Source organism: Streptopelia decaocto (assembly GCF_964273445.1).
Source record: "Streptopelia decaocto genome assembly, chromosome: 1".
Taxonomy (NCBI): Eukaryota; Metazoa; Chordata; class Aves; order Columbiformes; family Columbidae; genus Streptopelia; species Streptopelia decaocto.
This window is the reverse complement of record NC_138663.1, coordinates 148,279,029-148,304,835: the sequence shown is the minus strand read 5'-3', so window position 1 is coordinate 148,304,835 and position 25,807 is coordinate 148,279,029. Positions and strand designations below refer to the sequence as shown.

The 25,807-nt window shown below is 44.4% G+C and overlaps 1 protein-coding gene across 1 annotated transcript in view; it reads right to left on the bottom strand.

Annotated features, from left to right (window-relative positions):
* Nucleotides 1-19,505, bottom strand: part of SH3RF3 (SH3 domain containing ring finger 3) — a 254,882-nt gene extending 235,377 nt beyond the window's left edge. The window contains exon 1 of the mRNA XM_082043534.1: nt 19,080-19,505. Coding sequence (XP_081899660.1) covers nt 19,080-19,475 — 396 coding nt within the window. The 5' untranslated portion in view covers nt 19,476-19,505. The remainder of the gene's footprint in view (nt 1-19,079) is intronic.
* Nucleotides 19,506-25,807: the final 6,302 nt, after the last annotated feature.

The following is a 25,807-nucleotide window of genomic DNA, read 5'->3' as shown; positions in this document are numbered from 1 at the left end:
CCTTTCCATTCAAAGTTATAGAAACAAGTTTTCAGAGAAACTTGTAGGAGCCTACAGGAAACAGATGGAATTTAGACACCAACTCTTATCTTACCTTTTTTTTTCCCCCAGTTTATTTATCAGTTCTCTAACACCGGCAATAATCTTATATACCATGGATAAATGAAATGTACCAAATGGTTAATATTTTGCAAACTTACTAAACATGTCTTATTTTCCCACAGCAGATGTATCTAAGAGCATTGGTTTCACATATTGGACAAACATAAGGAGAACTCCCCCATATTTTACATGCTGCAGTGGGCACCATAAAGCAGGATCGCATTTCAAGTCCTCAGATCTTCCTCAGAAAAACAGACTGGTTTCTTTTTCAAGCCTTCCATGAGGGCCAGGGTACAAATGTTTAAAAAAAATATATATTAAGGTCAGCAGAGGCAGTATCATGATTTCCATGTTTTCCATATTCTACAGTTATGGAAGGATTTCTTCTAATGATACAGAACCAAGTATTATTTAGCAAGAGAAGTAAATTGAGACTGTGCTTCATCTTTTTCCTTTGCCAACACAATGGAACTGTCAGTAACATAACCTTGAATGTGTTCATTTTCACACATTAACCCTTTCAGTCCCATACATATTAGCAGTCTTTTTGTCTCATGGGCAGAGGAAGTGCATTTTAAACTCCTGAAACAATGAAGAACAGAAATTTTAATTAAAGTTTGCCTTGTACACATGCATGGATAACCCTCCCTTTAGCAAAGAAAGGCCCTTTTTAAAGCTAAAGTTATCATGCTGAAATTATTAACACAACTCCTGGGAAAAATGCATAATCTTTGTATATCAAATGCCAAAATGACTAAGTGAACTATGTTTAATAAATATTATGTTTCCCTTTGAGTTCATACACTCGGTTAATCATGCACTGATAGGAGAAAAATATTTTTAAAGCTCTAAGTATTGCAGTTTAAGCGTTTTAAATTTGACCAGCGTCCTGGTCTTTGTGGGTCCCTGAAGGTCTCAAATCTTCCCTCCTTGGGACACAAGCCAGCAGGAATAACTTGGAAAAGACCAGGACTCTCAAATCAACAGTGCTTTTTCCACATCTGCCAAGTTGTGTGCCATCTTGCTGCTCTCAGGTGAATTGCTGAGCACATTCATCTACGCTGATGAGGGGCAAGCATGTCTGCGCTGCTGCCTGCAGCTCTCTGGCACCAAATTTTGTTCTGTTTTGGGGCAGGAGAGGCACTTTTGGTGGGTGCCTAGGCTGGCTGCATGTTCACACTGTGTCATTCCTACTGTATTAGCACCCATTTGTCATTGGTTTTGACCCCAGAGCTTGGCACAGGGCTGCTTCCTTACATCAGAGTATCAATATTTTAGTGTGGAGGGGAGAGAATTTACAAGAGGAAATGCAGAAAATAATAGGCCCTATCCCTGTATTTTTGAGGCACACCCTTTCAAGTCTTGCTGTTTATCAGGCTTGCTTAAAATAAAATCATACAATCATGGAATCACAGGATCATAGAATATCCTGAGTTGGAAGGGACCCACAAGGATCATCGAGTCCAGCTCCTGTCCCTGCATAAGACAATCCCAAAATTCACACCATGTGTCTGGGGGCGTTGTCCAGTCTCTTCTTGAACACTGTCAGCCTTGGGGCCGTGACACCTCCCAGGGGAGCCTGTTCCAGTGCTCCACCACCCTCTGGGGGAAGAACCTTTTCCTAATGTCCAATCTAATCTTCCCCTGGCACATCTTCCTGACATTTCCTATCCAGAAAGGGTACATCAAAAATTGTTAATATTATTATTTTCGTTATAGCAAGAAGATTTAAATGTCACTTCAAAAGAAAAGCTGGGAGCAGTCTTGACCACAAAATTACCATGGGTGTATGATTCTGCATAGGTGAAAGGAAGACCAAAAAGTAAGAGTGACTGGATTTCTTTCAGTCTCCGATATTTATCACTACTCCTCCACCGTGGAATCAGCTACATCCAGCCCTTGGTTGACAACATACATAACCACAGTCAAAGGCTGCAAAGTCCTTCAGTCCAATCAGGAGATACGTTGATCTGTGACATCCAACTGTCCCTATCCTCTCCTCCCAAAATTCAAGGTGCACTTGCATCCAAGCTCCAGTGGTCCTCGACCATAACTAAAGTTCCTCTACAAGGTCTTTTCCCTTGGGAGACTGATCGTGGTCTAGCCAGTCACTTTCATAGATATCTGTCATCTTTAAAAAGAAAAAAAAGAAAAATAAAAAAAAGCAAGTTATGTACACAATTCTACCATTTAGTATCTAAGTATATAGTAGTTGCCTTTAAAAGTAGCCACAACCATCCAGTGAAAGCAAATTAATTATTTAGATATATTTATAGGATTTATAGGGCAACTGAAGCCAAAGCTAGTTAATTGAAATCCTGATAACAGATTGAAGCCTGTAATAGATCCTATACTGTGAAATGCAAAGTCTTTATTAAATAAAGCCGTTAAGAAGGATGATAATCCCTGTGGCCTCAAATATGAATAAGGTGCAATGTAAATAATAAAAGGCAAAAATCCAATTTTCATGCAGTGAACTTTCAAATACTCTGCTGTTTCCTTTAAATTACCTTTTATTCAACATATTGTAATGGCACTGAGGGCACATCAGGCTTCCTTGTAATACAATTATTGTTCAGCATAAAAACTGGTTTTGAACTTGAAACAGGAATGTGAAATATTTTTTCTTGCTTCTCTCATATGTCAAATGACATGAAAATTGAGAACAAAAGCTTCATAGATGCAATAAAAGAGAAAATAAGCAAAGGAAAAATAAACACATGCAAACAAAAAGGCCCAGGATGAAAAGACAAAAAAAAAGAAACAGGGTACATAATAGTAGTTTCCCAGTTAATTTTACAGCAATTTAATACTAGGAAATAGAACAGGAAAACAATTTCAGTAACTAAAGTAAGTAAACTTGGATATATGTCAAATGTAGCTGTAGCAGATGGTAAAGGAGGTGAAATTCATCAAAGCTCTTTAACCAGAACAAAATCTGGTATGAAATGTCTATCACACTCTTTCCATGCATGAGGACACGAGCTTGAGCACTTTAAGTTTCACAACAGCACACTGCTTGATTCTGGGGGTGTGCAATTGCTCCCCGGCTCTGCCCTGCGGGTGGCGGGTCACTTTGGATGTGCTTCAACTTCTCATTTACAAAGGCAGGACAGATATTTACAGTTTTCTATAAAGCATTCTGTGGAGTTAAGAAACACTGACTAAAGACACACTATTTATTAAGAAACTGGAAACTGTAATGTAAGGTCAAGAATTTACTATTATTGTTCAGGAATAGAATATCTCTATTGGGAAATTTAAACAACCCATTAAAGATGAGACTATGCTTGCTATGGATGTCTAACAATTTTTCCACTATAAACCTTTCTGCAAATCAAAAGAATTCCTCCAGCAAAGCTGAGATGAAATAAAGAGAAGAAAATGACTCCATATTCAATTCTGTATTCAATTTGGAAGCATTATACCCAAAGAAACCCTTCAGCACAAAACCACAGTTTACCTTATAGCATCTTCACTGCATCAAGATGTTTAAGGAATCAACAGTAGAGATCTGAACTACTGTAACCTCCCAAAACATATAAACATGTATTTTACAATATTTACTTTTCACTGTCTGTAGCTGTGTCTGCCACATTCTATTTTCTGTGCCCATTCTCTGGTCGTAGAGTCACAAAATCACAAAATGGTTTGGGTTGGAAGGGACCTTAAAGATAATCTAGCCAAACCCCCCCTGCCATGGGCAGGGACACCTTCCACTAGACCAGGTTGCTCAAAGCCCCATCCAGCCTGACCTTGAACACTTCCAGAGATGGGGCATTCAAAGACTCTTGGGACAGCCTGTTCCACTGTCTCACTACCTTCATGGTGAAGAATTTCTTCCTTACATCTAATCTAAATATATGCTATTTTAGTTTAAAACTGTTACCCATCATCCTATCACTATAGGCCCCAGTAAAAACTCTCTATCTTTCTTATAAGCCACTTTCAGTAATGAAAGGCTGCAACAAGGTCTCCTCACAGCCTTCTCTTCTCCAGGTTGAACAACCACAACTCCCTCAGCCTGTCTTCACAGAAGAGGTGTTCCAGCCCTCATTTTGTGACCTCCTCTGGATCCACTCTATCATGTCACATCTGTCTTGTATGGGGGACCCTAAAGCTGGATGTAGTACTCCAGGTGGGGTCTCACCAGAGCAGAGTAGAGAGACAGAATCACCTCCCTCAGCCTGCTGGCCACACTCCTGTTGATGCAGCCAAAGATACAATTTGCCTTCCGGGCTGCAAGCGCACATTGCTGGTTCGTGTCCAATTTTTCCTCCACCAGTATTGCCAAATCCTTCTCCACAAGGCTGTTCTCAGTCCATTTGAAACCCAGTCTGTACTGATACTGGTGGTTGCCCCAAGTGCAGGACCTTGCACTTGGCCTAGTTGAACCTCATGAGGTCCACATGGGCCTACTTCTCAAGCCTGTCATGGTCCCTCTGGATGGCATCTCATCCCTCAAGTGTATCAACAACATCACTCTTAGGTGTCATCTGCAAACTTGCTGGGAGTGCACTCAATCCCAATGTCTATGTCATTAATAAAGATTTTGAATGGTACCAGTCCCAATATAGACCACTGAGGAACACAACATGTTACTGATCTCCATTTAGACATTGGTCATTAATTTGGTCCATCTCTGCTCCAATGCTGCTCACATGCAAAAGGGGTAGGGAGCACCTGGGGTTGCTCAGAACCTGCTCTGTGCCATGGGCAGTCTGCCACCCCATGCAGAAGGTCTCCTGGGGCCAAGGGGTGATGGCGATGGGGCAAAGAGACAATATCAAGGGATCACAGGAGTAATGGCAATGGGGCTGGCTGACCTGCTCCTGCCCAGGTGGCTGTGAGTGGTGAGGGACACTGGTGGCATGGGACCTCACAGGGGCACAGAGTGGGCCATGGTGATCTCCTGAGTGAGATTTTCCTGGGGATTTTCCATGCAAGACACGTATTACTGGCAAAACTGGGTTTTTTTCTTTGCTTCTTGTGTATGCAAAGAAAGTAAATACATTAAATAAGAGGAAAAAAGAAAATCTATTCATGGTTTGCAGAGCAGAAAATAGTAACACCTGGCAGACCATTATCCTGAATAATATTTGAACTAGGTCAACGAAGCTATTCAAATGAAGTTCCTTGAGTTATTCTTCCTAGGAAGGAGACTATTCCCTTTCAGCAACATTCTCAAAAACAGCTCTGCTGAGGTGCTACGATATTGCTACTTACTATGATAGTGATTTCTCACACCTCCCACCAAAACTGAGTCACAGTCCTAAAGAGGCCTCCCGAGGCTCTCACAGGCCCCTGGGAACAGCTTGGGCATCACAGCTCTTACACTCTTAGCTTCGAAATATGCTGTCTCTTGGAGCTACACAGCTTGAAGGGGAAGAGGAGAGGGTAGCAAAGAAAAAAGGAAATTAATTCATCCTTTCAACTACAGAGAGAGACTTTTGCTCCCTTACCACGTGCCTAGTGGCACTGCCAAGCAGCAGCTTACTCACTTTCCTTCATTAATTACTGAAAAAAAGCTAAAAAAAACAAAACAGTGTTTATTTGAAGTTCATTCAGGCAAAGCTACTAAACAATTAGGATACCGAACACTACGATGGTCAGGGACTCCCTGGATGATTAATTTCTTGGGTCTGCAATCACATGACTTCAAAAAGCAAAATACTGCTATAGAGGCATCTTTTAATGCACTTAATCAGCCAAGGAAGCTCTTCAGGGGAAAAACAAGCAAACAAACAACAAAAATCCCAAAGTAACCTTTACCATCTTGCACGAGATTCATTACGGGCATCTTGGTGTGCAGGGGAGAGAATTTACAAGAGGAAATGCAGAAAACAATAGGTCATATCCCTGTATATTTGAGGCACATCTTTTCAAATCTCATTGTTTATCAGGCTCGCTTAAGATCAAATCATACAATCATGGAATCATAGAATGTCCTAGGTTGGAAGGGACCCACAAGGATCGAGTCTAACTCCTGTCCCTTCATATGACAACCGCAGAGTTCACACCATGTGTCTGAGGGTGCTGTCCAGTCTCTTCTTGAACACTGTCAGGCTTGGGGCCGTGACACCTCCCTGGGGAGCCTGTTCCAGTGCTGCACCACCCTCTGGGTGAAGAACCTTTTCCTAATGTCCAACCTAAACCTCCCCTGGCACATCTTCCTGACATTCCTTCGGGTTCTGTCACTGGTCACCAGAGAGAAGAGATCAGCACCTGCCCCTCCTCCTCCCCTTGTGAGGAAGCTGTAGCTGCCATGAGGTCTCCCCTCAGCCTCCTCTTCTCCAGGCTGAACAAACCAAGTGACTTTAGCTGCTCCTCATACGGCTTCCCCTCCAAACCCTTCACCAACTTCGTAGCCCTCTTCTGGACCCTCTCCCATAGCTTTATATCCTTTTTATCCTGTGTTGCCCAGAACTGCACACAGTGCTCCAGGTGAGGCTGCACCAGTGCAGAGCAGAGAGGGACAATCACCTCCCTCGCCCGGCTGGCAATGCTGTGCTTGATGCACCCAGGGCACGGGTGGCCCTCTTGGCTGCCGGGGCACACTGGTGGCTCGTGTTCAACTTGCTGTCGACCAGAACCCCCAGATCCCTCTCTATGAAGCTGCTTTTCAGCATCTCATACCCCAATCTATATGTACAGCCAGGGTTGCTGTGTCCCAGGAGCAAAATCCGACACTTGCCCTTGTTGAACTTCCTGCGGTTGGTGATTGCCCAGTTCTCCAATTGTCTAGTTCTCTAATTTGTCTCTAATTCATTCTCAAATGACCAAATTAAATAGGAAAGGGCCCCTCTGACAGAGCAGTGCACCGGTGGTATCATGAAGGGAATTTAAACTTCTGGTTTGTATAAAATCTAACTAAATTAACAAAAAGCCAAAACATATTAAAGAGGCTGGAATAACTGGAATAACTCCTGGAATTTTTAAACCTTGTTTCATGAAAAAAAAAAAAGGAACTATAAGGAGCTGAAAAACATCACCCATTGGGAATGCGTGTCCCCCCATGCCGTGGACTATGCCCTTTTTATTGTCACCTCAGTGTACCCTGAATCCTCCTCCCATGCTCATGGGCAGGAGACAGCTGCCACTGCTGCTGTTTTCTAAGCAGGTGGTGGTCAAAGCAAGATGAGTCTAATGAGTTTTAATTTGATAACAAATATACCATGACACAAGCCCACCGACTCTGTTTCAGCTGTCACAAAAAGGAAGATGCTCACCAGCCATGGTCGGCCATGCCCCTGGTGCAGCAGATACACCTGAACTCAGAAGGTGTGGAAACAGATTAAAAAAAGAGAGTTCAATGTGTTCTCCAAATCTTATTAGTCTTATTATTGACTACGCTGAAATGCCAGCCTACAACGCTGTCAGGGCAAATTCTCCCTAAACACTGCCCTCATATTTTTAAGATTAAGCTATTGCACGAGCCCTACTCCCACAGGAAACCAGACATCCAAAAATTATTCTCTCCCATCTTCTGCATGGCCCTGTGCTGCCTTTCAGTCTGACTAAACACTGTACAGTCATCCCATCATTAGCTGCTGCCAAGCACACCCTTCTCCCAGGATCCCCGACCACTAGCATCACTGGTGACTCGTGATGCATTTCGTCATCCACGTGGAAGGAGCTCATCTTCTGGGTCCCTCTCTGGAAGGAGCTCATCTTCTGGGTGCCTCTCTGTGCCCACTGCACAGAGAAGAGTGATGATGTCCAGCCTGAAAGCCAGGCTCTGCAGTGTAGGCTAGAAAGGATTAAAACATATTAATTTGCGAGATTAAAAATTCAGTGACTACCCATGCCCATTCCTCCGCTCCTGACACTGGCAGGTGCCCTGGCCCACTGGAGAGTGAGGGTGCACATGTAGAGGGAAGGAGGACAGGAGAGCCATAGCCCATCCCCTGGACAGGCTGTTCCTGCCTGTTCCTGCCTGCTGGGCATCTTCCATCAGCGGCAGAGCACTGCAGGAAGGGGACAATGACACAGATCCTCTCCTGCATTTTCTGTTACTGCTACTAACAGAGCAGTTTGCTTCTGGGGTTCCTATTTTTAGTAACTTTTTGAAGGTGGGTGAAACATTTGGGAGAGGAGATGCACTAAAGAGCATCACAAACTCCCTTGTGTCGCCCAGAGGACCATGGTGACTCGATGCACCAAACCCATTTCCCACTCTCATCCAGGGGCATCACTACACACAGCAGAGGGCAGATAATTCAATGCTTTATTTTATATTTTTTTAAAAAATAGAATAGGCAAAACCAATTCTTAGATTTTGATGGTCTAAGATCCTTACAAAACAAACATTAGAAGCACAGAAACTGGAAAGCAGAAGTCCTGTGGCTCTCTTACACCTCTGCATCTCTTGCAGTGTGCTGCTGGCCAGACAAAGGGAGGAAGGCACCGATTTTCCCCCTAGTTACTTGCTTCCTTGTTTTCAAGGCCTGGGATGAGTGTGAGACGGCTATTCAACCCTGGCTATTGAGGTTTTGTTTGTTAATAAGCACAAAATGACCTCTCCCTGGCAGAACAATATTATTGCAGATGCTGAACCTTACACAGTCCCTTCTTTAAAGTGTGCTAAATTATTTTTAACAGTAATGACTACAGTGATAGCCCCACCATGGAAATATATACTGAGATAAAAGTGAGACTGACCGTATATAAAAGGAAGTCCTGTGTTTATCAAAAGAACAGATAAAAGTCAAGCTAGGAAAAAATAAAGTTTCCTTTCTGCAATATAGATCAAAAGTACCACACGTTCCTTTTAGAAAATAATTTACTGACTTTTTCATTATTAAAAAGGTACGATTGGTTTGGATTTTACATTGCTGCGTGACTGTGAAATATAAACAATCAGATGTTTTCCACTATGATCTAATAGTATGATTACCTACACAGCAGAAGAGAATAAGTTAAAAAAAAAAAAAAACCATCTCATGGTTGTCAGCTATTATTTTACTGTATTTTATGACGTGTATGTATGACTCTATTCTCCAAGGGCTCTTTTATGATTTGTTTTAGAAAGGAAGTATATGAGGGAATGAGGCTCTTCACACGAAAACTCTTGGCTGAAATGCAAGATGCTCTGGGCTGAGAGCAAAGTCGTCCGCGCCTGCCTGTTCTGCAGCGCTGTGCCCTCCCCGCACAGAGCTGGAGCAAAGCAGCAGCCCCAGCGCTGATGACTCCTACCCACTCGATGTGCGGCAGCTCACACCTCTGCCAGGGAAGTCTGTGCTATTTCTGTCTCTTATCTCGTGACATTTTAGCACAAAATCACAAGGAGGCTCGGCAGCGAGGACAAGAAGAGCCTCAGCATCCTCAAGGGACAGGTGCCTCACAGCAAACTGGTACCCATTCCTCCCCTCCAGCTGAATCCTGCTCCCCTTGCTGGGCATCCACCCCTCCTCCTTCACATGACAAGCACAAACCTGTATTTTTGGGGTTCCAGAGGAGGCTGCGTATGTGCACACCCATCATCCTGGAGCAGGCACATTCTATCACCTAGGGGTGACAGCAGGCACATGTCCAGACATGTGGCAGGACCAGCCACTGTGCCATGACACATGACACGCATGCACATCACATGGTGACAATACTACACGATTTATTGAATTGGATATGGACTCAAGAAGAATGAATGGAATGGGCTTTTCTGTCAACAAACTATATATTCAGGGAGATATAGATATTAAACACACATACACATACATATACTTGTGTGTTTTATTTACAGATAAATAAATGTTAACTGACGTCAGTCAAAATACAATCAAAACAAAATCTTCATTCTACTTTACTGAGTTAAAATAATTACAAATTCATAAATTATTACTGTCATTGGAAATGAAAATGTATTGATTTGCTTATAGGGATGACAACATAGCAAACCTGATACAAGCTGCAATAAAAGCATTTCAAAACACATAAGGAGGCAGCCAATAAAAAGGCAGCCTGTTAAAAGCTGTTTCAAAATGAAATTAGAAATTCAAAAGTAAATTCATAAAATCATGTCTTTTTATAGTAACTCACAGAGGAGTTTTTGATTGGAATTACCCTGAAATTAATCTGCAAATAAACATGTTCGATAATATTTACTGAAATGATCATTTAGTAAAGTAAATATGATAGTGCCTGTAATTTGCTGACTTCTTGGCTGTCACTCAGAATGCAATCAGGCAGCATCACACTAAACACAGCAGTGTCCCTTTCTTTTTGGTTAAGACCATAATGTCTTTACCCACAGTCCATCCACAACTGCACGATCAAAATTTAAGATCTCTCACTCCACCTATCTTGCACCCAAACCTACTTTAATGATACATCGACTGCAGCAATTAATGAACTTTTGTCCAGAAGGGGAAAGACTTCAACAGCTTAATGAGACAGTAATACATATTAAAATCAATATTATTCAGATGATGTGTCTATTCTGGTTCTCCCTCTGAAAATAACTGAGACTGTAGGAGAAATGATCATTAACATTTTGATAACAATCTTGCCAGCCTTCTGTTAAAATATTTTCTCTTTAAACTGTGACTGGGATTTGTTATCTCATGCAAGCAGACCATTCTAAAATTAGTAATGGCCGATTCAGATTGGTTTGGATCAGATCTTTTAAAAACTTGGAAAAAAAAATTATGCTAACTTGCCTGAATAATCAGACTCTCATGCCTGTTGCTGTAGCAGCAAAGACACTCTAAGCATCGACCAAGCAGCAACTTCTTCTCATAAACACCATTTTTGTGCACAGAACGGCACTCCTTAACCATATACAGCATTAGTTTCAGTTGTCTGATAAATCATACTCCAGCTGACAGCCAACACAAGGGAAAAATGCCTCACTACCACAAATCCTTAAGGTATCTTCAAAATGAAACATGGCTGAATGCCACAGAGCAGGAAAGCGCTTTGCACCTTCGTCCCACCTTCTTCCAGAGCAGAGGAAAATTTCTCAGCATCCCCAAGTCAAGTTATGTTATGTGATCACCATGGTGAAAGAAAACAGTCCCATCACTCTCTTTTTTTAATCAGCGAATCTCACAGCCTTCTCTCCTCTGGCACCCAGTGCTGCAAGCCAGGCTGCTCAGCCTTCCAGCTTCCAAAATGGGACAAGATAGAGACCTGCTGCAGAAACAGCTTCACAGCACTAATGAGGGCACATGTCCTTCAGAAACCCCTGCCCTTGGGTCAACCACACGCAAACAGAACAGTTGCACTAAAAATCCCAACCATTCTGACAACAAGATGAGAAGCCAAATTTCGGCAGGGGCCAGCCCCTGCTTTGAAAGTGCCAGAAACCAGTTCTGAGACAAACTCTAACGTGGTTTTCGCTATTTAACCCCTTGATAGCTGGCCTACAAATGCAGAGGAGTGAGCCTGGTGCCAGACACCAGCCCTTCCCAGTGACTCCCAGCAGAGATGGGGTGCAGCCCCACCAGCTCCTTAGGGTAGATGTTAGGCTGTTCATCGTCTGAGTTCACAGGTGACCCCACCCAGTGACCGGTGTGCAGCAAGTTCTGTGGAGCTGATGGAAGTTATGCTTAAAAGACTGGGCAGAAAGTGCTCTTAATTCCAGATGTTTTACATTTTTCTCTCTACTTTTGAAAACAAAATGTCTTTTTAATACCAAAAGTAATATTCCTTCCTTCTGTCCTTCCCCTGAACTGAGAGGCATCTCATGTACATGTACTGTTAAATTAATGTTTGTTCTTTTTAACTGAATAAAAACGCTCACATTACATGCAAGGACAATTAGATTAAATTATTGGGCACACACTGTGGGGTTTTTTTAAGTTATTAAAATAATTTTAAGGGTTTTTAGCAACATAAGTAAAACTTCCCATAAAGACGAGGTAACAAGTTTAACATTGTTGCTGAGGAAGACAGTAATGGAGCCAAGCAAGTAAAAGTAGCACATCAGCAACCCCCCCAGCACCTCGAACTGTCAGGAAAAGGCACATCTCAAGCTGCCAGAGGAATCCGAACTCATTGAAGAGAAACTGGGGCTGGTAAATGGGGAGAACCAGGCTCACCTGCATGAGGCACTAGGAATAATTTATTCTAGCTTTTTTCACACGTTTTGTTTGTTTACTTGTTTGTGGTTTTCATTGGTTGGTTGGTTTGGGTTTTGTGGGGGTTTTTTTAATTAGTTTGTTTTTCTTTCTTTTGCATAATTGTCAGGCCACTAAGTTTCAAGCCAAAGTACCAGTCTGCTCCATGCAAGAGACTTCTGTAATCAGAAGCAGTTTGTTTTGATGCAAGACTAGGGATAAATAGGTAGCTTTCTGCTGGCACTGTATTTCTCCATTGCTCCCTCCCCAGCTGCAGAAGCACAGCTGCTGTGGGAGCTGGGGCAAGGCCAAGGTCATGCAGCCTTCTCAAATCCCATAGTTTATCTTTGTCCAGGCTCTCATGTCCTATTAGAACTAATCTTGGGTTCTTCCCATGACAGCTTACCCTAGATTGGGAAAACCTGTTGCAAAATATCAGATTTTAACTAGACCACATTGAAAATGTTTGCAAAAATTCAGCTCAATATGTGATGAGTGAGCACTGGAAAGCTGAAACCGTGTGCATCCCAGACGGTTTTAGTCCGCAGAAGTCACCAAGTCCCTGAAAAGTGAATGAAATTAGTGGACTAGAGGTCAGCAATTACAATGTTGCAATGCTTAAAGACATTAGTCACAATGAAATATTAGTTGTAACTGACCTTTTGCAGTTTAAGGAAAGTCTTTTAAGGAAGAGCAGACTTCAAAAGCAGCATTCCATAGTTACAGATATTACAGGTGGATTACTGAAGTGCAAGAGGGAATTATGGTTTTTAACTGAAATTTAAGCAGTACGTCTTAACAGAGACAGCATTAAATGTTGAACAAAATAGTGAAATTAGAGGCAAAATTCTAAATGCAACAGTGCAAAACTCAAGAAGTACCCAGACACACTTTTCAAGTTGAAACAGTAATGGAATTATTAACCTAAAATTATGAGACAGCAAACAAAAATAACTCTAGACTATAAGAAAAGACCTTCCCAGAGCATAAAATCTTATATGACATACATAAAATATTGTTGTAGCATTTTATGTGGCAGCTTATTTACTGTATGGACACAGCTTTGTCTAGAAAGAGCAGCATGGCATTTGCAGCCTCCCTCCGACCTGCAAGAAGAGGCACACAGCATTAGCAGCCAGCAACTTCAGCCGGTCTGACCTGTTGGGCACTTGGCCAGCACCAGGAGTCTGCCTGAACATGAACTGATAAGATTAGAAACAGGGAATACAGTGTAATGTTACAGCACGTACACCACGCTTGTTGCTGCATCCCTGCACCGATGTTCCCTGCAAACAAACGTGCAGCATCTCTGCCAAACCCCATTCAACAGCAGAAAATAACTGTCGTAGCTCCAGTGTACTCAATCGGCGCTTTTTAATCTCCCAGGATCCCAGCCTCTCTAGTAACAACTCCGTGTTTGTAGGGCAGCTTCTCTGTGAATATCGTGAAGCACATGGGGGTGAGTGAGTGCTACTGGGGCAGGTTTTCAGCTGGGAAATGTGAAGATCTGTAAGTTCATACAGCTCAACAGAGGTAAAAATGGCCACATCCTGCACAGGACCATGCTCTCCATGCCTTTTCAGCCTTAAAAACACAATGGTGTTGTCTCCCCAAACAGCAGAGGTTTAGGGGAGGTGGGCAAAAATTGACAGAATTAAAATGCACACAGGATCTCAGGTCTAAGAGTCTTGAAAGTCTCTCCATTTTCTCCTAGAGTAATCAGCTATCAAATACCAAACACTGTCACACACTCAGCATTACTAACGTTTGTCATGAATCGTTCAGAGGGATGACACATTTGACAGCAAGAAGAGTCCCACAGAGGCACACCACACTGCCACAAACCCATGGGGAGGATCAGGAGCCACACACAAAGTGGCACAAAGTCTTCTCCACGGCCCCATGAATGTTCTGGGTGTGACTGAGTCACTGCTGGCCATCCCAGTCCAGAAAGAAAAGCCCAGTGTCAACACTGGCACCCGTTGGTCACGTCAGGCTCATCATGCATTTTTCTAGCACGCAGGTAAAAATTAACAGCATCATCCGAAGATGGGTGAAAATACTCTGTTTTTGGAAAACATAATGGACATAAAGATGACAGTGCAAATGGCAGGTTTTCTGAAATGTGTAAGAGCTTGGTGAATCCTCTCTCCTGTGCTCGCTCACTCCTGTGAGAACAGCTTTAATTGCTAAGCTTTTATATTCTCCTGGCTATATTTTTTTGCAATACCCTTTAGCATGATTGTTCATCTCCTGCTTTGAAACACATTTTTTTAGGCACCTGCCAGAAAAAAAAGAATCCTCAAGATCAGAGACTTAGTCATGTAGAATATCAGTCCTATTTGGATGGCTTTATGACAAAGTTCAGGAACTGGCCAGCCAAACTACAGCAAATAATTCAGAGAGAAAGAACGAAAGTAAGGTAAGTCCATGGGTCTAAGCACACTCTGCACTGCTGACAAAAGGCACTCCTATCTGTGAAAATCTGGCCATTAAAAAGCCAAGTTGAAGAGTCTCCTCTGCTCAAGAAAATGTGTGTCCCACACACAACCCACTGCTGCTTACAATGGAAATAAACGCATGTAAACACCAGACTCCATCCGCTTCCTCTTATGTAACCCAGGGTGGAATCTTCACCTGATAGACAATGTATCCAACAAACAAACGCAGCTGTGGAAAATTACTGCAATGTCTCCTCCACATCGAATCCACTGTAACCTCAAAAACCTACAGATAGTGCAGGATGAGGCAGGACTCCCATAAAAAATAATGATTCAATGTGTCTTTTGGAGAATTTCTACAAACAGAGCAACTGAAAAACCCAGCTAGCAAACTGGCACTGCTCCCTCTGCTTGCAGAACTCCTGTGAAGCCAAGGGCAGCAACCTCTCCCCTGGGCTACCAAATTGCAGCCTTCCACCTGAAACAGTGAAATAGCTCTGCAAGGCTGATACGTGGGAGAAGCACCCAGTGCAACACAGGGGAGTGCAGCCCATCTGTCACTTCACTCAGGCGTGGCGACACATCATTTTCCCCACGCACACATCTTACCCTCTGCCATTACCTATACCCCCGTCTGGTAAAGCACCTATCCATCACTTGGGCCGTATTGTCTCTTCCAGGAAAACAGAGACATGTTTTGTTTTTCTAGGTTGTTTCTTTTTCATGCAAATGTTGTTGTTCTCAGTTTGTATTGAAAGCAAGGAAGCAATAAACCCCGCACCTGGAGTGGGAGATGCCTGGTTTAGGAGGAAATTACTAAAGACTTGCATACATTTAACTGGCTATTTGATCTTGAGAACTCCTGAAAAAAAATTGTAAGTGATAAACTGCAATAATTGTTTAGAAAAATTTAAATAAATACATGAAAAATCCCCACCACTCAGTAAAGAAGGCAGATTTACCATAATGCCTCCACAATCTAAGGGAGCCATTTACTTTGACAGAACCTGAATTCCCCAAGTGGTTCAACAGTGGTAATGGAAACAGAGGAGCCAATAAATTATAACCTTGTGTGTAATGCACCTACCATTATAAACCACTCTTAGGCTCCTGCTTTACCCCCCGGGGGGGCCACTCTAACAGTTGCTGGATTTCTTTTCTTCATTCTTCCAGTGTGCTCTTTCAGCTGCCAGACCCTTCCATATTGTCTAATAGCATACTATGCATTTACATAGCATCTTTAATGTGAACATCCCAAATATGCTTCGCCAAACAGACTGCTGAGTTTTTTTAGAGGCTGAAATAGAAGCATTGGGAGACAAACTGGCTTACCAAAGGTCAAGTACCACTATATCAATAGCATCCCAAACATTTTTCAAGCATATATTAGTAGGTGAACACCACTTCCAGATTTCTCATGCTGCATATGTATACCACATACTTTAAAACACCTACAGTATTTTGGAAGTGCTTCTGAAGAATGGTCTTAGACAGCTTTCAGAATGGCCCCAGTGCCAGTCTGTCCCCAGCCCCTCCCACACTGGGTTTCAGCACTCTGGATAGACCAGGTCTGCAATAAATAATGGCCAAAAAAGGACCAAAGACCAGATAAAGAAATACAAACCCCTCAGAGTTTTGCCCAAGTGATAAACAACATCCATTGATTTTAGAAAAAAACTTCTATGCAAAGCAGACTTCCTCCAAGTATAAGGTATAGAAGCAAAACACAGGCCTAATAGGAACATGGAAGCTAGCCCTGCTCTGTCTTCTAAGGTTAATTGAAATTCTCAGAGAAACAGATCCCTGGTGTGATTCTAACATATCAGTCCGAGGATCTGGGCAAGGCTGAAGTCTCATAGAAGTGACCTTGGCTGCCTGCCATTACGTTTCACCATCAGCAGTTTCCTTCCTAACCAAAAAAGCCCAAAATGGTATGTCCCATTTTACATACTGCACTACCTAAAATGAAAGGTATTAATTAGTAAAATAGCGTAATTTGCATTTAAGCCCCAGGCAGCAAATCTACAGCAATTTCCGAAATAAAATTTTTAAAAAATATAAAAATAATCACTTCTGCTCTCTCCAAAGGAACTAAACTGTCAAAGACCAATGTAAAATTGAAAAAGATTATAACAATTCTGCTCTTCACTATCTGCCTCAAAAAGCCTAATTCTAGGGTGGTTTGTATCATCTATTGTTTAGTACTGAGAGAGGTGCTGTACCCTTTTCTCCAGGATAGCTCAGCAATCAGCTGTATCAGCAGCTCCAAGGAGGATTATTCTCCCCTGCTGCTTTTTTTAAAAGCAGATTAGTTCAGACTTTCTTTCACTGTAATGAACCTTGTAAGGATCAAGCACATTGCATTGATTTCCAGGATAAAATCATGTGGTCAGTCAAAAGGCCAAGCAAACATTTTCACAGACCCTCTCTGCCCCAGGAGACCCACAGCCCCAGAATCACCCATTAGCAGAACAAAATGCAGTTGTTAACCATAAAAGCCAAAATGTGATTCTCAGGTCATGTGTAACTTTGCTTTCTATCAAATACAGATGGGTAACAACCCACACAAAAACAGGCAACAGAACTGAAGATGCTCACCAAGGTGCTTTTCAATCAAAGCCAGAAAACGATGGAATGCAATGTGTTTTTATTTTCCATATGATAGCTGCAATAATGGCTAGGGAAGTAACTTCTTAAAAGCTGTAAATCCATGGAAAAATAATGAAAAAACAACTTCTCCAAAAATTTGCAATAACATACACATTTACTCTCAAGTAACTTTCCCCATTAAGAATTTCCTTACATGCACACCCCCCTGTAACATCCAAGCTTGACTAGGATTTAAAGATATGAAAACCAGAGACTGTCTTCTTGCTGGATGGTCACAAAAGGTTGGTCAGAGTGCAAGAGCCTCCCTCTGCAATAGGAACCCTGCAGGTGTAACAAGACTTCCACGCAGACCCTACCTCCCATAAGAGAAGACCAACTGGGACACCAAACCAGAACGTGAGGATACAATGTTTTAAACAACTTAATGAATGCAAACTTCTTTTTTTTGTAATGCTGAAACTCAAGATGACAGGAGCCGTCTAGCTATCACAAAGCTGCAACCCGAAGTTTAGTTGAAAAACAAATAAGCAAAAAAGCAGAGCGCAATATCCTGTTCCCTTTTTTCTTCTTTAAATTTGACTAATCATTATTAAATACCTGAAGATCACTGTGGTCTACAACTTAGTAATAAAAGATCTACCTTCCAGAAATATTGCTAAGCATATTTCACTTCAGACTCCAAAATTGAATTTTATGGAACAATGTATGGCATTTGCCATCATTTCCTGTAGGCAAAACTTCAAAACGCCAGTACAGGTCTATTCATTTTTCTCAGGGGGAAAAAAAAAAAAAAGGCAATGAATTAATTGAAACATTTACTATAGCAGTACAACTTCACAGGGAATCTCTGCATTGACCTTTCCAAATCAAAAGCCTTTACACTAAACTACAGCTCAAGCAGATTTCAGGAATGATCAAAGACAATTAAATATATCTGTTATATATATCACGTGAGAAATAGGATGAAATTCACAATCTTCAGAGTGTCTTCATTCCAAAGTTTCCTAAAGAGTTCCTATAGCAAATTTTATCATATCAAATTCTACAATTATACAGAACACTGGGAGGAACTGTTCTTGTCCCCTCTGAGTTAATGAAACCCTCGCCATTGATTTTAAAGGGAGCAAGATCGGGTACTCGTTTGCAGTTTTAAAATTCATAAATGCACATGTTGCAGTACTCTCCTTCAATGAATCACACACCTTATACATAAAACCAAAATTACGCTCCTTTGGGAAGGTCAGCTTCAGCTTCAAACCCCACTCAACCCTGGCTGTCAGCAGGACTCTGCGTGGCTGTAACCGCACAGGCAGCGTCCCGGGAGCGGAAAACTCGGCGCTGAGATGAAAGCGCCGGGTACCGGACCGACCGAGTATTTCTAGGGACGTATCCTCGCAGGCAGCAGGAGAGCGGGAGCCAGCTCCTGCCTGCACCTGACAGACACCTGGCAGAGGCCAGCACGCCGGATAAAAGCGCTTTCGAGGCACTTTGTGTTTCTTAAACTCCAGGAGCCACGTCCAGCTCTGCTACACCGGGGGCTGTCCCGGGCCCCGTCGGGGCAGGAGCCGCCGGACAGTCGGTCCCAACCACCGCGGGGGTTCCCGGAGCGGCCCCGGTCCCTCGGGCCACCGGGAATAGTTTTAGGACATCCCGGCCGAGCCTCCCCAAGCCTCCCATCTTTACATCAGGGGGGCAACCGCAACCTCCGGCCTTAAGAGCGCGGAGAGGCCGACACCTTGATGCCCCGCCGGGGAACAGCCTCCACCGCCCTGCGGGACGTCCCGCCGGCAAACCGGGACCGTCCGGCGCCCTGCGGTGACACGCACACGCCCGCCCGCGCTCCCCCGCCCGCCCCCGGCCCGGCACCCACCTTTCCCAGCAGGGCGCTGCGGCTGGCGGCCGCCAGCTCCCGTAGGCTGGCGGCGGCCGAAGCGGCGGCGGCGGCGACGGCGCTGGGGGCGGCGGCGGGATGGGGGTACGCCGGGGCCGCGGCGCTGGGGCTGCCGCTGGCGCCCCCGGCGGCGCGGGGCCGCTGTCGGATGCCGTCCAGGAGGCGGACGAGGAGGATGTTGGCGGGCAGCTCGTCCACGCCGCAGCCCACCAGGATGCGGCACTCGGGGCAGCGCAGCTCGTGGCGGGAGCTGACGATGCTCTCCAGGCAGCGGCGGCAGAAGGTGTGCTGGCACGGCAGCACCTTGGCCGTGGTGTCCAGCCGCTCCAGGCACACGGAGCACTCCAGCAGGTCCAGCAACGACGACTCGTCCATCGCCGCCGCCGGCTCCCGCTCCGCTGCCGCTCCGCCGCCGCTCCGCCGCCCCCTCGCCTCCGCCTCCGCCTCCGCCCCGCCGCCGCCTCCGCCTCCCCTCCGCGGGGCAGCGCAGGGCTCCGACGCCCCTAGGGCCGCCAAGGCCGGCGGCAGCGGGGGGGCGACGGCGGGGCGGCGGGGGCCATCGGGGCGGCGGGGGTGCGCGGGGAGGCGGCGGCGGGGCTGTCCCCGGTGGCGGGCCGCGGTGACCTCGGGGGCTGCCTGGGCGGTGCTGCCCACCGCCGTGCGGTTCAGTGGCGATGCCAGCGGCGCGAAGCGGAACGGTGCCGGAGGAGGACACCTGCCTGCCCGCGCCTCCCTCCACCGTCCGGCACGGCTTGGCAAGGCGCGGCTCAGCAGCTGCGGCGGGGCCCGGCGCGGCCCGGGGAGCTGCCCGCCGCGCCTCCGCGCGGGGCGGGGAGCGACGGGGAGCCCCGGGGGGGCGCCCGCGGCACGGCGGCCGCCCCGCGGGCGGTCCCCGCCCGCCCCGCCGCTGCTCCATGGCTCCCTGTAACCCGACCCAGCAGGGCTCGCCGCCTGCCTTCCTCCGCCGCGCTCCCTTCTCCTCCTCCTCCTGGCGGAGGCTGCCGGACGGGCCGTGCGGCTGCACGCAGCCGGGAGCAGGCGGAGGACACCCCCCTCGGGAAAGCCGAGGACACCCGGTTGGGGGCGTGGAGGAACCCCTGCAGCCCAGGCCTGACCGGGCGCCCCAAGGGGAGCGGGGTCACGATGGCGGACGGCTGGGAAGGAGTCCCAGGGCACAAGCTGCCCCTAGGGGAGCAGCGCGTGCCCCGCGGGTCGGGAGCGGGGCTGGGGTTCGCGCCGCCGCCCGGCCCCACCATCCCTGGCGGCGCGGCGCCCCCTGGCGGGCGCGACGAGGCGCAGCGCGGGGTCCCCATCCGTCACCCGACCCCGCCGGGTGCTTCAGCGCGTCCTCAAATAATCGTGCTTTAGTCGTTATTGTATCATACCCAAGCTCTGCGGGGACTGGAAAGGTGAAAATAAGAGCGAGCCTCTTCTCCCTGCCGGGTGTCCTGTGCCGGGTGCCGTCCGTCTCCACCCGGTACCCGCGTCTGGATGCAGCAGCTGGACTGTGTCCGAGATCCCATGTGAGCCGGTGTTGAGGCACAGCTGGAAGCGGGGAGACCGTGGCATTTTGGAGTTACGGATCCAGGGTGTATACTAGTCACGGGAGATTTTAAAAAATAAGATGCAGCCACTTGCACATATGGAATATGAACAGAACTTCCCCTAAGAGAAACTGCAGGAGAAGCCCCATTCTTCAGATTTATATTTCTTTTGGAAAATTCCCTTTTTGGCTAACTTTTGACTATTAATATAATGAAAGAGCCTACTTAAGGCAGAAGCTACAATTCAAATACATCATAATTTTGCCAAAGAGAATTTCCATTTGTGGTCCAGTCCCTAATCCAAGCTTTCTTCTGTACCTGTGCCTGTGGTGTAACAGAGGACTTTTGGATTTGGGGATTGCAATCCAAGCACTTGCAGAAGCCTTCCTTTTCCTTTCTCAAATCACACTTTTTAAGTTGACTTTTTGTGAGAGTTGTGTCAGGAAGGCTGCACAAAATATTTTTGTCAGCTTTATGAGTCTCCAGTCAACTTCTGATATGTACAGCGAGATGACCCTGTTGTGACAAGGGTAATCTAGACACTGTATAGTAAAATTTACTAAATTTCAGTGTGCAGAACGCCATGAATCTCTTTCTGTTCTTGTGTTACTCCAGAAGAGAAGGAGTAAGCACAAAGGTAAAGAAAAGCTCCTGATGCAGAGCTTCATTGTTGCTGAGTAATGTCCAGTAATCTAACCTGTGTCCTTGCAGAAAGAAATTCCAAACTCGACAAAACAATACTGATGCCTGGAGAAATGCAAAATACAGTATCAAGGGCTTGGGCTTTCTCTGGAGTAAAACTGTTAATTTAAGTAAAAGGAGTAGTGCAGAACCTTTGAGGTTAAAAGGCATTGCTTCAGCAGGAGAAGGAAACACTGGAAAACCTGAAATGAAATGAATAATCCTTTCAGCACTTCAGGTTGCTTCCCTCAAATGTAAAAAATTAAATATCACTGTTAAAACATTAAAGCCAAAAGTACTCTGTTACACACCAGTGCAAATCCAGAGTACCTCCAGTGACTAGAACAGTCCTTCCTTCTGGTTGCTCCAGGCCTTGCAGCCGAATAAACCTGTCACCACGTCTCCCAGAGCTGCCCAGTTATATAGCCCTAAACCAGGAAAAACACTGGAAAAACAGCATCTGAAGATGATGCAAGGGACCCTTGACATTGGGGTAGTTTAAAAAGACACAAATCTGCAAACCAATAGAAGAAATTGCTGACATACTTAAAATTAGAGTCTTGCTGTAATTCACCTCTAAAGCATCCTCTTGAACATGAGCTGGACACCATCATGGAGAAGAAGAAGCTAAAACTGAAGCAAAGCTACAACAGACCCCTGTGAAGGGCAGGAGGTGAGGGAGCTGTCAAACCACACCAGAGGTCATGTGGGAGGATGGAGGAAATGGGAAACCTGAGAAGGACAGGGAGAAGGGCAAAGGAGAACAAAAAAGAGGTGAGGAAGAAGGGAGGCAAAAATTGAAAGAGGGAAAGCTTTATACAGAAATTACACAAGGGACTAGAGACAAGTAAAAGCACACTTCTATGAAAAGGAGGGAGAGACTTGTGAGTTGGGCTCCAACTAGAAGAAACACCTCCTTAGTGTTTGAATAGCCTTTGATGTCAAAAGAAATATTTTCATGCTTAAAAGTTTAGTGTATGTTTGTCTTCTTCCCTGTACATGGACCTAAGTGAGAGCCAGGCCAGGCCTGAAGGAAATTAAAGAAAAAGAAATTCATCACACATGCTTTCTCTTCTTGCCAGAGAGACCATGGGAAATATTACATTAAATATTAAGAAATTAAATACTGAGCCTTTTAAGTTTGGAAATAGGAAAAAGATGAAATGCTCAGAAGCCTGAGATAAAACACATAGAAAGGAACGGAAAGAGATACAGAAGATGCAACAGGTTTCAGTTTACTTTGAAGAAATGTGGATTTTATTAATTTCCGTCTCAGCTGCCAAATCATCTAGCTTCAGATTATAAGTGCAAAGTGATTATTTGTGAACTAATTAAGTAATGTGATTAACATGGTTCTTAAGCAGAGGTGCATTTTTACACATAGGGATGGAGCAGCACATTTTGCCACATGTTCCTTGGTAAGTGTGTTTGAAGAGACAGATGATAAGCAACTCCTGTTTCAGGCTGTGGAAATGACTTCACTCCCATGGTGGATGAAACAAATCCTTCTTGATGCATTAACTTTGAAGAGTATCTGGAGACAAAAAGAGACTCAAAACGCAAAATACTGTTGCAGGAGAGTGGAGTGAAATTGAAGCATTCCAAGACTGAATTTGTAGTTGTCCTTAAATTATAATAAGGTACTAGGTATTGCTTAGTGTCTCAAATAGATAGATAGATAGATAGATAGATAGATAGATAGATAGATAGATGGATGGATAAAACCCAAACACAAACCTGTTCTGCTTTCCTGGTTCTTTTCCTTGCATCGTCTTTCTTCCTGTTAAATTCAGAACAGAAGAGACTGACAGTTTTTACTGACTGTGGCTGTATCTGTGTTGGCTTAGAAGGCATTTTCTGGGGACAGTATCTGGACATTGCACCTTCAGCTTTGCCTTCGTATATTTGCATGCTGCTCTTGAAAATGGATAACTCCTTTCCAGCCTTCTACCAAATGGGATGTGATTATATAGAAATTATTCGCAATCCTTGCTTGTATTCTTGCTCTGCTTGTAAGTGTCTACAGCACAATAGCTATTTAGTTTGCACAGCTAGGGAACGTTTGCCTACTACATAACACCGAGCAGCTTTTATTTGTATGATTCCTCCCAAACCTGGAAAGCATTATAAGAATGGTAGGCATTATTATTTTAGAATGAACCAATGTAATTAAACTTATGGTGGAATGCACAGCAGTCCATTTTTACTCTTGCATTTTCTCTGTATGTTTAAGTGATCGTTCAGTTATGCTTACATTCCTTGCTTTATTTACATTTAGATTCAAAAAATTAAGGCACTCTTGAGCTTCTGAGGTGAATGATATTAATATTAAACAGAGGGAAGGATGGAGGGCTGTCAGCTCTGTTTTGTTTGTTTGTTTGTTTGTTTTGTTGGACCTAAACAATGTGATAGATCTAGAAAAAAATGCCCAACTGATTACTGATCATGGTAATACTTCTGCAAAATGGACAAGTTTGATTATGGGATCTTCAGTTTTCTCCTTTGACTGGGGGTGAGATTTTTTGATTGAGATTATCTATCTGTCTATCTACACACACATCCTCCTCCTTTGAAGGGACAAGTATCTCCTTACCTACATGCTGGTCTTGTTGGCCAGAGGTCAGGAAGATATCTCTAACAGGGTGGTGGAATGGCAGCAGATGTTCAGGTAGGATCTGCAGCTGCCCTGCCTTATCTTCTCCAATAGCCATGGCCAGCTGTTCTGCCCCTTCCCTTGCACCTGGACTGTATAATCGGTGTGTCTTCATGAAAGTCATCCCTCAAAAAAAAGGGGGGGCAAATAATTTTGACTATAAAAATGAAAGATAAATGTTAAAACTCTATAAATGAAGAAGATGACTCTGTTATATTGTGGTTTGGTTTCAATAAACTTGCAAATTGAAAGGGCACTTCTTCTGAGAATACATGGTGTCCGTTGCCAATATCATTATCCTTGTCTGTCAAAAAACTGCAGTTTTTTGACAAGATTTATCACATACCATAGAGTTTGGGGTTTTTTGAAGATGCGGACAAAGGCAAGGCAGGTGTTGCCTGTTGTGCAGCTCTCACTATGCATCTACCCGCCTGGCAAGGCACTGCCCTTCCAGTGTGATTATCCACCATTCCTTTGACATGGCTTTCAAGATGCAGCTTTTACTATAACCTTTTTTTGAAAGGGCTTAAAAATAGCTTCAGACATTTATGAGATTACCTTCTTAGCAGTAAATTCAGCATAAATGATGCAAGGAGCTTTTATTCTGGGTGGAAATGAGCTTGATGGCATCAAAGGCTGAAGAGGAATATTATTCTAGTCCTGAGGAACTTTGTCAGGTCCTGACTATAGTGACATTTGTTAGTTCCTTGCCATCTGTAGGAGTCAGTTACGGTTCCATAAGATGATAAAAAATACATTCGTTTTTCTCTCCTCCCTTCCCCTTCCCCTTCCCCTTCCCCTTCCCCTTCCCCTTCCCCTTCCCCTTCCCCTTCCCCTTTCCCTTCCCCTTCCCCTTCCCCTTCCCCTTCCCCTTCCCCTTCCCCTTCCCCTTCCCCTTCCCCTTCCCCTTCCCCTCTTTTATTTTCTGGTCATGATTAAACTGTCTTCACTCGGCCACACAGATTTTTTCTTAAAAATTGAGTAGTACTTCCATTAGTGATTAATTCATTTACCACATTTATCAAAATATTTTTTCCAGTTTGTTGATATCTTCCCACTAATTCACATGTAAATTTAACAGCATCTTTGAGGATAACTGATAAAGACTTTTCTTGCGGGACTTCACTAAGACTGTGTATACACCACAGCAGCAGGGAGAACACAGTTTAGCTGGCAAAGCTGGACTTCATCCTGTCACAGCAAAGTCACCTTGCTAGTAGACCCAGGTATGGCATCGTACTTATTCCTCCTTCATTATTTTTTTGTCACAACCCTGAGAAGGCAAACTATTTCATCACTGTCCTACCACTAAAGAAATGCCCGCCTAGTTGTTTTAAAGAAATGTGTTGCAGGGAAGAAGATACTTCCATGATTAATATATATGTTTCTAATTGGAAGTTTTTTAAGAGTTTAAAATTAGCTGTTTAATCTCCTTGTGTTGCAGTTGTTTTTAAAGGCCCAGTTGTCAGTAAACTTACACTTGACATCTGGATTTCTCATATTTATGGGCTTTCATAGAGACTGGACTGTGTTCAGTTGGGGATGCTTAGTATTTCCAATTTTAGTCAGGGTTACCCAATTACTCAGAGCAGTCAGCCAAGAAAACTGATTTGCCTGGAACCATGTTTTTTTCTGGAGGTCCATCTTGTGCATGTCTTCCCATCGCTGTATAGGCACAGGAGTATTGTTTGTGCCCCCGAGGCAGCAGCGATAGCTGGTTCTCACCTCTGCAAGGGAAATTTCCAGGTCTCTTCTTCCCCACAGGGCTGAGCACTGCCATTCTGAACCATCATGTTATCAGTGTTTCCCTTAAACTTTAACCAGCACAC